The 16341-nt window shown below is 36.5% G+C and overlaps 1 protein-coding gene across 3 annotated transcripts in view; it reads right to left on the reverse strand.

The window, feature by feature from the left end:
• snx29 (sorting nexin 29) overlaps positions 1-16341 on the reverse strand; it is a 93983-nt gene that overhangs the window by 50646 nt on the left and 26996 nt on the right. For all 3 annotated transcript variants that reach the window (XM_043253993.1, XM_043253992.1, XM_043253994.1), the window contains one exon: positions 5545-5651. In XM_043253993.1, coding sequence (XP_043109928.1) covers positions 5545-5651 — 107 coding nt within the window. The remainder of the gene's footprint in view (positions 1-5544; positions 5652-16341) is intronic.

Raw genomic sequence — 16341 nt, forward strand, 5'->3', positions numbered from 1 at the left:
GCATTCCAATATCCACATAAAAAATTTTCAGTTACTTCTAACATTAGAAAGAACTACTCCTTTTAGTAATTAATTGATATATATATTATGGTGATCAAAGACAATATACAAAAGTTCTGGAAATGTTGGGACATTTTTAAATTTTAATAAAACACTTTCAAATCACGACTGAGAATTTTTATCTTTTATATATACACAAAATGAGCTCATTTTTGAGATTCTGAAACATGTTTATCGTGGTGTAGCATCTATTCTTCTTTTAAAAAAAAACGTTTGAAGATGTCTGGGCATCAAGGGTATGAAGGTCTGGAGTTTTGGTGCTGGAATTTGGTCCCATTCTTGACTGATATAGGTTTCCAGCTGCTAAAGAGATTGTGATCATCTCTGACGTATTTATCATTTAATGATACACCAAATGTTCTCTATAGGTGAAAGATCTGAACTGCAGACGGGCCAATTCAGCACCTGGACTCTTACACCGATTGGAGAGTCTCTGCCCATCTTTACTTCTGAGAGTGTCTCAGAAGACATCCCTTTTATGTTACAGACCTGATGTCAGTTAACTTCATTTGTTGGTAGATTTTCAACCTTTTGTTGCACATGTGGCAACTTTTCTGAGACCTTTTCTGAGACCTGTAATTTGAAATTAGCTCATTTAGTGGATAAACAATTTCTCAATTTAAACATTTATTATGCTCTCTTGTGAATAAAATATTGGCTCATGTGACTGGAAAGTCTTTTAGTTGTCATTTAATTTAATGTAAAACAAAAAAAAAAACATCCCAAACTTTCTGGAATTTAGATTGTAAAATTAAAATTACGAAAATATAATGTAGTTCTGGACTGTGTCATGAGACAGATCAGTTGATTATAATAGAAGCAATCTAGTCTGATCACATCACAATGCCTGATTGCTAGTACTTTACATATATCTATATGCCAGCCATGGCACAAAACATCCAGATATGAGATATGAGATATGAGATCCAGATACCACAATATTACAACTAGTGCAAATAAAAGTTTCCATCTATACACTGAATAAATTCTGCCTAGTGACAGCATCAGATGCATATACGAGTAAAACGTTGCCAACATCAACATACTATATTCTTCTGTATTTCTCATAATATAGTCAATGCTGTGACCAGCCTATTGTCCCAAATCAAGATGGTATAATGTGAGCAGGTGGTGCTACGAGGTGGGTCATACTTTAGTCTGGTCTCCCCCGTGCACAAGGTGTCCTGATGGACACAGGTGGCCGCTACACAGGCGCAACACCTCTGTGGCAATGACCTCTCGGCCCAGTTTATTTCCACCACCATAACACAAGGCCACACCACATGGAGACGTTAATCCATTTTAATTTGTTAACCCTTTTCATTTTAGTGTCTTCAAGGTTCGGAGGACTTTTCCAAAGTACTTCTAGATTCATCCTATCTTTTTTTTTCAGTTTCTTCATATCATTCCAGACGTATTGATGATGTTGTTGAGATCAGATCTCTGTGTGAAGCACTGACTGTTGTCAGACTCCTTGTGCCAACAAAAAAAACCATTACAATTTATGACAAAAGTAATGTTTGGAAATGCAAACTCGTATTTCCAAATGACAAACAGCAGCAAAAACTAGAAATAACGGTGTTAAAACAATTTTTGATGCAGAAAATACTAACAGCTGGGGCGATATATTCAGAAATATTCATGTGCATCTCGTCAGTAAAGCAGGTTCTTCAAATAGCGGTAAATTTCCATCACCTGTTTTCAAATAAAGCGTCAGTTTACATAGATCCGTAAATCACTTACAAGCTACAGTATCGTGTTCAGTATCACAAAGTAACTAAATTAAATGGCAGCAAGCCACAACAAAACAAAATTAGCACAACACAACTAAATTTGTCCCTTTGCATTGTGTTGTGGTGATTTTGTGTTGTGCACTACTGGGTCATTGTAGTTTTCTTATTGTGACACTAAATTGCAGAAAACTCAAATACAACAGCTGACCATTTTGACATCTTTCTCTCATCTGAACAACATAATCAATCTTTCAATATGTTTTCCTCATTTGTAAAGGTCATAAAAGGAAAAAAACCTGTCTAAAATATATTTACCGTAAGCATTTTAACCACAAACGCCAAGCCATAATGACAAATTACTTAATGTGCCACATGCTGTTCTAAAATGCCATCATCAGTGAGCAAGTGAAAAACTAACAGATACGCCATTGGAACAGTAAAGTACTCTCGATGTAATGCCTCATGCAGTCTGATGTGTCATTATAGCCACAAAGTCCTTTAATTACTATCACAGACTGGAGTCATTAGCCTGTACTCACCTGGAGTGGTGAAAAAGTGGCTGCAATGATATTCCTCCACCAACACTGACTACCAGCTGTCATAACCTTTAAGAGACCTTCAGGTGTGAAGACTGTAGAGCAGAGGTTCGGTAAACATGCTAACCCTGTAGTTATGATCATACATCACATCCCTAATGAAGACTCGGATCAAAGAGGGATTTTCAGCAGTTCTTGCCATTACTAGGACCTTTGTGGCTCGAAACTGAACAGTTCTCCAGACTTCAAAGCCCCTTCAAGAAGTGGGGATCATCTTATTCATCACAGGTTGCCAATTCAAAATAATTCAGCCACGAATAAAGGGAATAGTACATAAAAACCTGTGCCTTGACTCTTCATTAACATCTTTTTTATAGTCACTACGAAACGGTATTGTAGTCTAAGTAGTGACAGGTATTTTCTTTCACATGGCGACATAAATCTGAATGTAACGGATTAGTGAACAATAAAAAACAGAGTGGCTGCTTCTATATAATAGTTGTTGACTGAATTTTGAGATGCTACTGTAATGCTCCCAAAAAAGAATGAGAACTTCTAGTTGATTGTGGATGGCTGGAGTTAAAAAAAATTGTTTTATTACAGAAAAGAAGTGTTTTTTCATGAGAAGGTTAATTTATGGGTTAGGGGTTATTACATAGTTATTGTATTAAGTTGTATTTCTAAAATCTAAAAACACTGGGCAGAAAATGTATTCTTTTAACAGCAAAGCTTCTATTCAGGGATTTAAACTTATCTGCCAACCGCATTAACGAACGCTACCTCATGCCATTTTCACAGATGTAATATTGGACGTTCACCGCATTATTCTGGGAAAGTATGTTTGAATTCGAAATATTCATGATATTTTCGAATGTTACATCGTTGTCAAAAGATTAGCTATAATATAACTATTATTCAAGAGTGTTTGTCACTGATCTTGGAAATACAGGATGTAGGCCACCTTTATTTGTTTTTCATTAAAAACCGTTAACAATCTCAGGCCTATAATTTCAACTCATTGTTTATCCCTATTCTATGCCTATTAAAAACCTTACTTGCACTACTATAAGTTAAATGGACAGTGAAACTCACTGGTGTGTAAAAAAAAAAAAAAATAAGATGATAAAATATTATTATTAAAGGTATTTATTTAACTTACACTTCACTTTTTTAGGAGCTCACTTGCTTGTATATGCCAAACTACCTTTTGCAGTGCGTTACATTTTCTTCCACAGTCCATCTGAGGTCACAGCGCAAGAGCTCACAGCAAAACAGGCAGTCTGAACACTCTCTGCCTGGAGTCCCACAGGGCCATTAACTGGTGTGTGATAGTATTACGACAGCTTCCAAGACAGAGGAAGAGTATTCCACAGTGATAATTTGAAAGAAGACTGGGAGAGGAAGTGTGTGGGTTGCAGAGAGAGAGAGAGAGAGAGAGAGAGAGAGAGAGAAGATGCGAGGCTCCTTTGGTGTTACTTCAGAAGAATGATGACATCTTTAAATCATCTGATGCATTTAAGATGATGTAAGTACACACTTACAGTGCTTCTGGCACACGTGAAACATACCACTACGCCCGACTGTACGCTTGTTACAACAGATATTGAAATCAATCATTTAAATAGGTCTTTAGAGTATATCATTTCAGTGCAGTCGAGATACCACTGCTTTTACTTTGTGCAGAAGCAGAAATTTAAAAATATTCATTTAGCTGCATAAATACACCACAAATGTAATAAAACTTCCATACGGTCCATATTCACCGCTGCTCTTGTGAAAACTGAAATATGCTAAATATGTCGATATGTAAAACGCTACACTTTTACATATCTGGGCAGAGGCAAAAAAGGATGCCAGCTTGCCAACTAAAATTAAATAAAGCCTTCTGAGCTCTGTATGTACATTTAAAAACTACAAGGAGGCAGTCTTCACACCCATGTCAGAAAAACCTTATTGAGGCTGACAGCTAAGCAAAAGGACCCATAAATAAATGACTTGTTTAAAAATACACACTACTGTAAATACATAAATAAGTTAAAAGACACTCCCAAAAAACACAAGCTGAATATGAAGTTATTACGGCAGAGAGAACCGCATGTATGTTTAAATTATTCCTCCATTATATATTGTCCGCACAAGATAAAAATTTTTTTGCATTTGAGCCACTTCCAAATGTGCTTTTAAATCAGATACAAATTCAATATCGGCATGCTGTATAAGCTGCCATTTTGTTGAGGTGGAAACTTTATACAGTACATACAGTACAAAAAAAAACTGCACAATATTCAGGAGCTGATTTTCAATCCTTACCTTGTGAATTTTATAAATACAACAGATTTCCTACGAAAAGCTTGATTATATTTCTCAGGGTGAGTCTTTTTTTTTGTTTTAACCAATTAACTAATTTTCATTAGTAGGCTACTCGCTCATGTGTTTGCGCTCTCTCTAATTAATCTCTTCATGTTCCTTCAAATAATATAATTATGAATTTTACTGTAGACATATGACAAATGAAAATGACCATTAGTTTACAGCCTTTATCCCTTCATTTAGATTTAGTAACGTCTATGACATCTGGTGTCCTTGTTTAAAAAAACACTAATTAATCACATATTTTTCAGAAATTAATCGCAATTAATCAATTAATTTGTTTAATTTGGTGTAAAGAAATGTGTGACTGAATAAATGCACATCTTGTCGAAAGGAAAAAAGTGACAGAAGCAGCAGTTGTGAGTCGGGGTGGCCAACCGTAGTCCCACTCTGCGTTGATAGCGTCAAATATTTTTATTAATTGCAGTCTGCGTTGAAAAAATTAATTCCAGTCATAAACACCAAATTTTGACACCACTAAATAAAACATTTAAAACCAAGGTTTTATAGTGTGCATAGTAAATGGATCCCTGACAATCATTTTGGGCAGACATTTATGTAAATATTGGATACCACTTGTGTCTAAAGTGAATTTAAACAGTCAAAACATGGAAAAGATTGGATCGGTGTATTGAGAATCTCAGTGTAAATGTGTCCAAAATTAATCTAGAACGCATTTTAAAGTATGTGACTTTGAATCTACACAATACACCTTACATAGAAGTTACAAAAAATGCTGTAAACTATTTTAACTAAGAATTACTGACATTTTTTAACTTGCTTGCTGAAATTCCGATTGGTAAATGTTGGCATTAAGGTGGAAAAAAGAAAGGACAAGTACTCACCTCAATGAGTTTACGCTCATAGTTGGCAGCCAGTTCCTCTATATCAGCTACAGACCGATTTTGTGGGGCTGGAAGGGGACTGTCACAATTCCTTTGAATGGTTAATGCTGGAAACAAAACATAAAACACAATTAGCACACAAAAGACACAGAATTCTAAACAGCCCTTAAAACGAAAAACATTTAAATATAACCCAAACATTTAAAAGGAGGTCATTGTACGAATGTTAAAATACCACTGTGCATAGTCAAATAAAAAGAGAATAAATGCGTTTCAGTGGTGGACTTCCAACACAACCAACGGCACGAGCTTGGGGCGGTATTATCTGTATGATGAACATCGAAGACGATGCGGTATAACATGTCTGGAAACAATTATTTTTGCAATCTGCAGTTTGGCTGCCCTAAAGGTGAAGAAATTACACACTTCAGCTTTATGGCAACATACAAAGATTCGGTAATATGATTATGTCTTGTAAAAGTTTGAGGAAAAACAATAAAATCTGAGATGCTTGCTGTTCACACCAGCAAACTTGGGCTTTCTCCAGTGCTGCAGAGCTGTAGCCTTTAAATCCAGTGTAATCTAGTTTCGGTTGAGCCGCCTGTGACGGCTGAGATCTGCTGAGTTCATAAGCAGCAGAACAGAATCTTTTACCAATTGAAAACTCAATTAAAATCTGCAATTTCTCACAACACAAACGTTGCTTGAGGCGCCACAGGACAGCAGAGAGACGAGGAAAGCAATAAGAACATAAACGCAACCCTGGACCTGGCCGACTTTCAACTGAACAGCTGTTAGACTCTCTCATTTCTTAATTCTCAAAGGAGAAAGAAAATCCCGATATTTCCAGGGCGATAACAAAATTACATGCAAAAAGTTTTCTTTTGTGAAAAGCCAAAAAGATGTTTTTGACCGAGAGCGGATGTAAAAGTCACAAATTGACTGTCAGTGATGTTTTTAGTCCGGGGCAAAAGCAATTTTGCATGCTAAAAGCCTAGTGTGACCACATCTTAACACCAATTGGCTGATAAAGGGTGGCTGGATCATCAGAATAGTGGAGATACGCGCACAAAGGGTCTGGAGGGCACGAATCTGCCGGGGTAAAAATGATGGTGATGAGGAGGTGGTGCTCAGCTGAAAAGTTTGTCATAAAGCCGTGAAGAAGTCTATAGAGTACAAGTCAACAATCCTGTACATTATCAGCTCACCCGCACACAGCTGCCCGCCACTTCAGCGCTGAGTCTTATCAGTGCTCTGCCAATAGTCTACGCGTCCCACTAACTCACACACCACTACTGTCAGCAAGAGTGGACTGCCGACGTGCTGCTCAACCTTGATTTCAGTCCACCGCAGTCACGCATGAATGTCTTAATAATAAATACATTTATATATGCATAATTGTTACGTGTGAAATTTATCACGCCGTTTGAAACGAACAACTGTACACAAGAGTTTACGCTGTGTCAGAGAATTTAATAAATATTCGGATACGTCACGGCAGATTTCACATCCAATATGGGGGCCAGACATGAAGACACCTAATGGCAGTGGACCTCATTTTTGTTGCCTTCCTTGATTAGGGCACGTCGGGGGAAATTGATTTGTTTTCAGGCATTAGAGAAGTTTTAATGACTGTAAAGCTAAAACACCAACAACAGCTCCCTGAATTAAAGAACAGATCATTTTGGTCTGAGCTGCCCTGAGGGTTATCATTATATTTTAATATTTTCCTCATGAAGTTAAGATGGTTTCAGGTGGCTCTTTTTTTAACCCCAACTCTGTCAAAAGAGAACCTTGCCTCTCAAAAAAAATCGTACAAGTCTACTACGCGAGTGAATGAACGTACGTTTGACAGACATATGCAAAATTAGTGTCTGTTTACGTAGTGGAGGGAAAAAAAAAACGAAGAGAGTTAATGAGAGTGTTGATCAAAGTAATCTCCATCCATTTTCCCATCATGCAGCATCGCTTCCTGTGAGACAGCTTGAGATAACAACAGCGTATCATTCCATCAGCGAGCGATCTCTACTAAGTACAGAACGCAGTCAATTTGACGCCCAGACGTGAAATTGCATACCAAACACTCCTTGCACCTTAGAGGGCAAACGCAGAGGGTTGTGAGGAGCAAGTTTGCTTATAATCTTCCAACTCATACACCTGACCTCAATCAGACTGGAGAAATTAGCCAACAATAGGTGATCTGTTTTTCTCTTTGATGCACGGTCCTCAATAAATGAGTGTACGTTTCAGTCAAGGTACTCTACTGGGTTAATCTTTTTCTGTGTAATTTTGAGTTTGTCATGGCCATTGTTACCATTTTCCCCCCTGTACTTCACTATTTTTATATCACAAAACAAAATCCTCGAGGCACTTCTAAATCTAAACATGACGCAAAATGTTGTATGGCTGGCTGTTTTTTTCCTGCATCAAAGCAAGGGCATCTGCTGTGTATTCAGGCTCTTGAATAAACAAAAGACATCTAAAATGTATAATATTTATACATTACGGAATGAGCAAAAAATGACGGCACTATATATGTGTGCGAGTGTGTGCGTGTCTCGTATCACTCTGCATCAGCATGGCTGCGAATCGTATGCAAAATGACTTATATCCAATATTTATTTCCAACACTTTAATTTTTGATTTCATTTTTAATTTAAGAATTTAAAAGAGAGATTACTAAGCAACATGGTAATGTTATGCCTTACGAATTTTAATAAGGAGATGGAAAGCGGCCAGTGCTTGATCAAGGAATCCCTTTTTTTAGCAATTCGGTTTAAATAACCGGGCCTGATTTAGCTTGTAATCTTCCAACGGCTTCCTTGTAAGAATCCTCGTGCAATGAATAAAACAAAAATAACCTTGTTTCTGGTAAGAAAAACCAAACAAACTGATATGTTTACTTTGAGAAATCATGATCATTTGCATAAACATGACCAACTGTATATATATCTCAGAGTCAGCATGTGTAACGGAGTACATCAAACAGAACAAACCTCAGTTTTGTTATTCTAAAGTGTTCAGCAAAATCTTCTAAAACATTAGGAAAAAGACCAGATAATATCACCCTCGATTTCCCGCTTCACATATAGTAGTATAGTTCGTTAGTATAAATTTAAAAGCGTATACTTATCTGTGTATGTGTGTGTTAGGAATAAAATCCTCATTATTCGCATTAAGATCAAAGCTATTAGCTTAAGAAACTTGACCTGATAACGTCAGCTGCACTGAAAACATGGAACCAGCCTTGTTGTGGCTCATTAATCGTGAAATTCTGAAAACATCACAGGCTAGAAGCCATAATGAGGATTCAAATCATCCTCCCCTACCCTTCAGCGGCCTTAATATAACCCATGAATGACACATTCATTGATGGCCAGTTATTAGAGTCACCGCAAACTCCGTCTCGCCTTGAAAATAGACTCAAGGTAGACAGAGTGCCCCTAAACCAGTGCTTTTGGGTCATTTAGCTCATCCTGCATTGCTTAAGCGAGAGGGGCGGTGGGGAATGCTTGTCTTTATTAGCGGAAAGCTACATTATCAGACACTCAACAATCTAGTTCCAGTCAGTGTAATTGACTGCTATTTCTAAAAGTCAATCTAATTGCTTTTTCGTTATTGTGTTAATAGTCCTGACAGCGGTAAAGGGAAATCCCCCTCCCCACGAGAGGGACCAGAGCCTACAGACGATTAATTTGCCTCTTCTCCGTAATTAAATGCACCGCGGCTGATAAACTTGCAGATGACTAATGACAAATGTTAAAGTAGGTCAAATCAATTATTTCAACATCCAGCCACCAAAAAAAACTAAGAGGAAAAAAGCAGCATTCAAGCAGTCTCAAGAGGCAACATTAAGCAAGTTCTTGAATGCGGTAGGGGAGCTCTTTACAAAGTTTGAATACTAATCATGGCATGGTGCCTGGATAGTTTTTTGTTTGTTTGTTTGTTTGTTTGCTTTAGTCCATCAGCCCCAAGGACTGGTGACATGAGAAGCGTGTGGGTCTAAACTTACCTTAATTGTTCGGTTATAATACAGGGGTAATATATAAAATAACTGGTAAAAAAATGTAGCAATGTGGATTTTCGGTACAGCATCACCCTTGTTCGTTGCACATTTTTATACGATAAGTGCTTATTCGTTCTTCACTTAGGATTAGAAATCAGAAAGTTCTTCAATTTTAGGTATATGCTAAACTAAACTAGGCTCACTCGAATGTGACACTGCAGCAAAATTATGTTTTTTGCACATAGTAAAGCTGTACATATGACAATATATTAGCTTACAAACCATCTACTATTGCACAAGGAAAATAGCTAAATAAATATTTATTTATCTAATCTGCCCTAATAATCATAATTTGCATGAAAAAAATATTTTTTTTGGTATAAATATCAGATGGAAATTTGTATAAGTATGTTTTTGTGGAGTTTTAAAGGAACATATTCCTTTTAACAACAGACCAACTATATGTAAAATTATTTATATAACTACACGACTATAAAAAAGTTTTGTAGTTATAAAAAATTTTTTTAAATTAAAATGTACTATTTTTAATGAACTGTTTGTAAAAGTGACAATAATTAGGGCCTTTTTTATTCAATTAATAAATGTATTCAAGAAACAATTAACAAAGATAATTAATAATCCAATAATCGGCAATAAATAACCATCAATAACAATTTAATAATGACGATAAAATCAATAATTTCTAGACCAGCAGATCAGTAGACCTTAGCAAATTTCCACAAAGGTAACAGAATAACTTAAAATCATGAACTTAAATATATTCACGTAATAAAATGTATGTTACAAACCTCAACGTATTTCCGGTTTTTGTTAATGAAAAAGTTTGAAAACAAGCAACACTATCACAATTACAGCAGAAATACCACAGGACAGTACCTCTGAACAATGGGGGGGCTTGGATTCAAAACGCCATCACATTAATCTTTGCAGAATTAAATTATAAAATGCAGAGAACTAAGGCAGATTTTGCATTTGATTAGTATATTAATCAATTCCTTTAATCATTCAATGAAGGCAAGTAGGGTGTGTGCACAAAGTCCTGATATCCCCATCTGTTTATAAAAAGACAGGAGGTTGGGTGTCTGCGACATGGCCTCATGCAAAAGTCCTCTCCTGCCCCCCGCTACTATTCTTTTCAAATCGTTGATAAGAGAAAGCCTTTCATTTCATATCAAATGAGATGTGCTCTGTTCCTGATAGAAAGGGAATTAAAAACCAAGCGACGGGAGGGCAAAGTAGAAGAATCGCCATCACGCCATGCTATTAGCAAGTGTAATTTAGACATTTCCTATTTTGAGGTTTGGGAAAGAGTTCAGAGAAGGCCATATCTTGCTTGGCAGAGGGGCTCAGCACTAGTCTGATGCTATCATACTCTATTATGAGAGCGAGCTGCCTGACACCGTCTACGATACTTTCCTCACACTCCCAGCATTCATCAGCAGGGACAGAGAGCACGTTCTTTCTGGAGGGACCCGAAATGAATCCCGCTGGAGAGGCCATCAGTGCACTACCTCTGACCCACAATAATATCCCACAAGCAGAGGACAGCCGGGGGATTCAGAGGCGGCTGGCTACAGGTTACGAGTTACGAATTAATCACAACTCACATGCATCTAAATCAGCTGTACACATTGCTCCGACGAGAGTCATTTACAATGTGGGCTAATCAATCACTGCAATTATTATAATTCAAAATAGCTCATATATATTTGAATATGTAATATTTCAAACGTAATTTATTCAGGTGATGGCAAAGCTGAATTTTCAGCAGGCATTAGTAACATCTTGTAACGTTATAAATCGCATTTAATACTGAATAAATGCATTAAAATCAAAATCAACGAGCGTAAACGCTGCCTCCAAATGCAGAAAGTACTATTACATTTTGAAGTAGGGGCAACATTTCTTAAAAGAATCTGAGGGAGCTCTGACAAAAAGAAACCCGTTGTTCCAAGAAAACGATCAAGGATTTTTTTTTTTCTGCCCCCAAAAAAAGTTAAAGCTCCTTCAGCCTCTCAAAGTTTGGGGAACTGCAAAAGGAACAGCAACATTTCATATTTCCCTGCAGCACTGACGGTTGGTACTGTATGTGGAATAATAATGTGCTACTTTTATCAAACTTTCCCCCCCCCCTCGCAAGAATTTAACATTGTTTCTTAAAAAAAGAAAAACCACAGTGTTTCACATAAAAAAAATCTAAATATTCCATTGCTAGTTAATGGATATTTTAAGAAAATGCAAATATGCCGACTCTATAATGGGACTACTTGTGCATTACTAAAAAGGTCATTGTATAACTCGTTTTTGAAAACAGAAATCGTTCAGGTAATCACTAATGGCTTAATTTAGCCTCATGCGGGCGAGTCGTATCATTAGACCGCTTTTTTTAAAGTCATATTTCTATTGCATAATTTTTCCCATCAACTATAGTACTAGAGTACCTTTTAAATAAACACCAAACTCTACTTAGCGAGCAATCTCATAAACATCTAGTAAAGTTAAACACAGTGCTCAAGAAGCCCATTAAATGATGGGCTGTAATTACTGAACGACTGGTGTCTCCCCTGAAGCAAATAACAGTCAGCGTGTAAATCACACTGACCACAATCGAGATCAGAATTTACATGAAGCACTTCTCCATTCCAACAGGCGTAATACAGAACGCTCTAGGCTTTTTCATCTTTGTGTTACCTGAACTGAGACACCAGCATATTAAAAATGACACTTTCACTAAACGAATCAGGTCTCAAATACTCACCGCACAAGCATCCACCTCACGTCTAATTTCCAAGCAACCCGCAATTTAAATTTCACAATCATGTTCAATCAAAGGTGTCATGTAGCCATTATTTCCCCCAGCCTTAGTTAGAATATTAACGTAACTAATAAAAACAAAACATGTCAAACTAAAATTCCCTAGTCTTGTCAGCGAATTATTTTTCTATTGTCGAAAAATAATGCAGAAATGAGTCAGAGAACACCTTCCAGTTTCCATTAAGAACATTTCCTGACAGCAGATGGCAGAGCGATTTTCCATCTTTAAATCATTATGAATAAAGGGCCGCGAGGTTACCACAAAGCAACTTCTGAGAAAGACGTTATTCTGTGCAATTTCACTGAAAATCACTTTCTCCCTGTGGGCAGATTACAGTCCATCCACACTAGGATAAGCAGTACATGCATAGCTGCTCATTTCTCAGAACATCTTTATGTGATAAATCTAAATATCCAGAGGCTCTCAGCATTGAACAGTCAAATCCAAAAATATACTCTAGAGGAAATGTATGGCTGTAGAAATTAGGCCTGTGATGTTATGACTCCAGGAATCCATAATGTGCCCATTTTTGCTGCAGAGTAGTATGCATCACAAAACAATTCAAGGGATAGTTCGCCCGAAAATTTTCATTTTGTATGTTGTATGTATGCTGTATTTAAAAAAAGTTGTCTACAAAAAAACGTTTCTATAAAATATAAATTAAAGGGTTCATTCACCCCAAAATGAATTTACTATGTTTCTGGATATAGGAACCGAATATGAACGAAGGTCTTATTGGTTTGTAACGACATGAGGGTGAGTAATTAATGACAGAATTTTCATTTTGGTGTGAATTAACTCTTTAAGTCTGTAGCGTCTATGATAATAATGCCCTTCCTTTTTGGTGCAGAGTTAAAGGTCAAAAAAGCCAAAGACCCAGATAAACATTCTCTGAAGTCCACGTAATAAAGTCCAAAAAAACTTGTTCACAGATATTCATCTCAAAGGAAGAACCTGCTGTATCGATGGGGAACATTCAAGGCTGAGGAAGGACATTCTCTTTGCAGGAAATTGAGGCAACCTCCTCCCCTGGCATCTATGCAAATACACAAATAAGCTTCAACATGCATATCCGATTTAATCAGCCAGGCATCTAATTACTGTTCAGATTAAACTGCCATTAGATATTAAGTCACCAGTGGCAAAGTGTTAATAAGATTGAGTATTGTGATGCGAACTTTAGATGGCTATTCCCTCAGTCATATGGCACGTATTTCCGATAAACCTGAGCCGGGTGTGATTAGTCATCTCAAACGCTCCTCGGCACAAACGTGATGAGTCCAAACTAAACTGACCTCAAGCATTTCAATACACAACGTGTTCATCTGCTTTGGCAGCCCATGAATATTTTCCCTTGAAAACCCATTATAGTCCAAAAATTAGCACAAGGAAAAGAGCGTGAATCAGAAATAATACAGTCATATTTGAAAAGCCTGTAGGTCTAATGATGCTGGAACAATTTCTTTTCTCTGTAATAGTGATGGCAGCTGCTGTTTGAGACGTTTATGAGGCAAGCTCAGCTGGAGCAAACAGATGGTCCAATAGTTCCTGGTTTTGGCTAAATTTATATCAGATGTCACATTGATGAACTCAGAGATGCAAGGAATAACGTAAATCAGCTCAAACAGTTTGCTGCAAGAAAGAAGGGAGGAAAACATTTTACCTTCTCCAATCTATTGTACTCCGCAGAAAAGATTTCAGCGTGTCAGCAGAAAGGAAGCACTAAAATCCTAAAATGCTCACAGATCATGGGGTCAGCTGCATCAAAATCTGCATGAAAAAACCATGTCAAAATGTCTGTTTGCATAATTAATGCACAGACGCCATTATGCAGCCTTAAATATGAGGGCAAGGGCAACTGGAAATTTTGGAAAACGGAGAATTATTTAACCCCAAAGCAGGGGAGGAGCATCAGGTTACTCTGAAATAAGAGAAGAAACGCTTCATTTCAGTAGCTTGGAGAAGCGCTTGTTGATCTTTCTCACTTCACACGTTCTGGCCTAAAAGCATCAGACGATGTGAAATTTTTTTACAGAAACACTGCAAATGATATTAAAATACCAAGCAGCACACAGAACCAATTAGTCTTGAAAGGTTAACCTAAGCCATACAAAATTTTTGTCATAATCAAACCATAGACAAAATGTCCCCATTATTCCTGCCAAAAACATACAATTTTTGCCTAATCACCGTTTAGATAAATTCAGATTTGTCCAAGCAGGACACTACATCAACAGTCTAGAAATAATGAGAAATACTTCCGAAACTAGGTCTTTTTAAAAGTATATTACTCTTAAATATTAGTAACTTTAAGCTACATTTAGTAGCCAGCAAAGCACATAAATTACTGAATAACTGCCGTAACTAATTAGTAACATTAATCTAGTGTATAATAATTTCTTTACCTAATGCAACAGGTATCATGAACTAACAATCAGAAACTTTTTTTCAGAAAGTTTTTATGCATTTACATTAATCTTAATACAATAATGCATGTTTAATGTTTTTAAATTTATAAACTAACATTAACTAAATAAAAAAACAGAACAGTAGTATATATTTATAACTGATCCCAAAGTGGTTGAACACTTTGAACAGTTTTTAATTGTGATAGCCACAATTTATTGGTCAGGAAATATGCTAAATTTAAGCAAATGCACTACTTAAAAAGCCATTGCTATCTCAGAAAAACATCAAAGACAGAATTATGCCAGAATATGGGGAGTCTGATTTTGTGATGAATCACGATAAAACACGGGTTGCATGGTAATGTTCCAGAGCGGTTTCTCTAAAGATCTGAAGATAATAAATGCATCTCTACCACAGCGAAGCCTGAATGAATAAGTGTCGGGAGAATTTTTACCTGGTGGTGCTGGTGAGCTACTCAGTTAATGCTTTAGAGCACAAGAGAATATAACGATGAAAATTTTATTTTTTAAAGAGTAATCATTTTTAGTTGCTTATTAGCATGTCATAGTTAATAAATGTTACTGATTACTCATGAACCGTTTCAAGTCATTAACACCGAGAGGAACAGCAGTGATTTGCGATTAAAATGGTTATGACCATTAAAAGATTTTTTTTAATACCGTAAAAAGTTTCATAGATAAGTTTCCATCCACCTGTTTGTATGGATTTTGGAATGGAAATGCCGGATGGAAACCCCAAGATGTGCATGAATTCTAAAAATGTGTATGAAAAAAAACTTATGTGCACAACCTAGTAGGATAAACTTTTTATGCGTTTCCATGTGCATAAATTATAGTGGAAACACATTTACCAAATAAATTCCACTATGAGCATTGAAAAAGTAATGACCTACGAGACGAGTTAACTTCACTAACCAATGGAGCGATCCCTATCACAGCATCTGTATGTTGTTTTAGTCATTCTGAAATGCTTGAGAAAAGGAAAATGATTTCAGGTGAAAAGAATGGTTAAGTAAATTATGTTATTTTTGTTGTTTTCGTGCAAAAGAAAAGCTGCGTCGCAAAACTGAGGTTGAGGTACTGTCACATCCCGTTTTACTGATGTATTTACTACATTTCCGGACCTGGACCCATTTCAGTTGTATCGCTGTCTATGGAGCTTCTTTATTTCATTAAAAATATCTTAATTTGTGTTCCAAAGATGAATGAAGGTCTTACAGGTTTGGAACAACGTGAAGGTGAGTAATTAATTCTATAATTATCATTTTGGGGTGAACTAACCCTTTAATAAAAACCTAATGAAACTAAAAATTGGTCCCATGTACCTCACAATTCCTCAAAATCTTATTTAGCATTTTATATTTTTTATTCTTCTTTTCAAAAATTCCACCATTTTCTTGTTGGACAATAATCACCTGTCTTTTTGTCATATATGGCGCAAAAAATTTTTTTTGCTAATATGCATACAGCAATTCATACTATTGTGACCCGCGAACCATTTTCTTATTTTGTCTGCAGTTTGACGC

Source organism: Puntigrus tetrazona, chromosome 12 (assembly GCF_018831695.1).
Source record: "Puntigrus tetrazona isolate hp1 chromosome 12, ASM1883169v1, whole genome shotgun sequence".
In the NCBI taxonomy this organism is placed as follows: domain Eukaryota; kingdom Metazoa; phylum Chordata; class Actinopteri; order Cypriniformes; family Cyprinidae; genus Puntigrus; species Puntigrus tetrazona.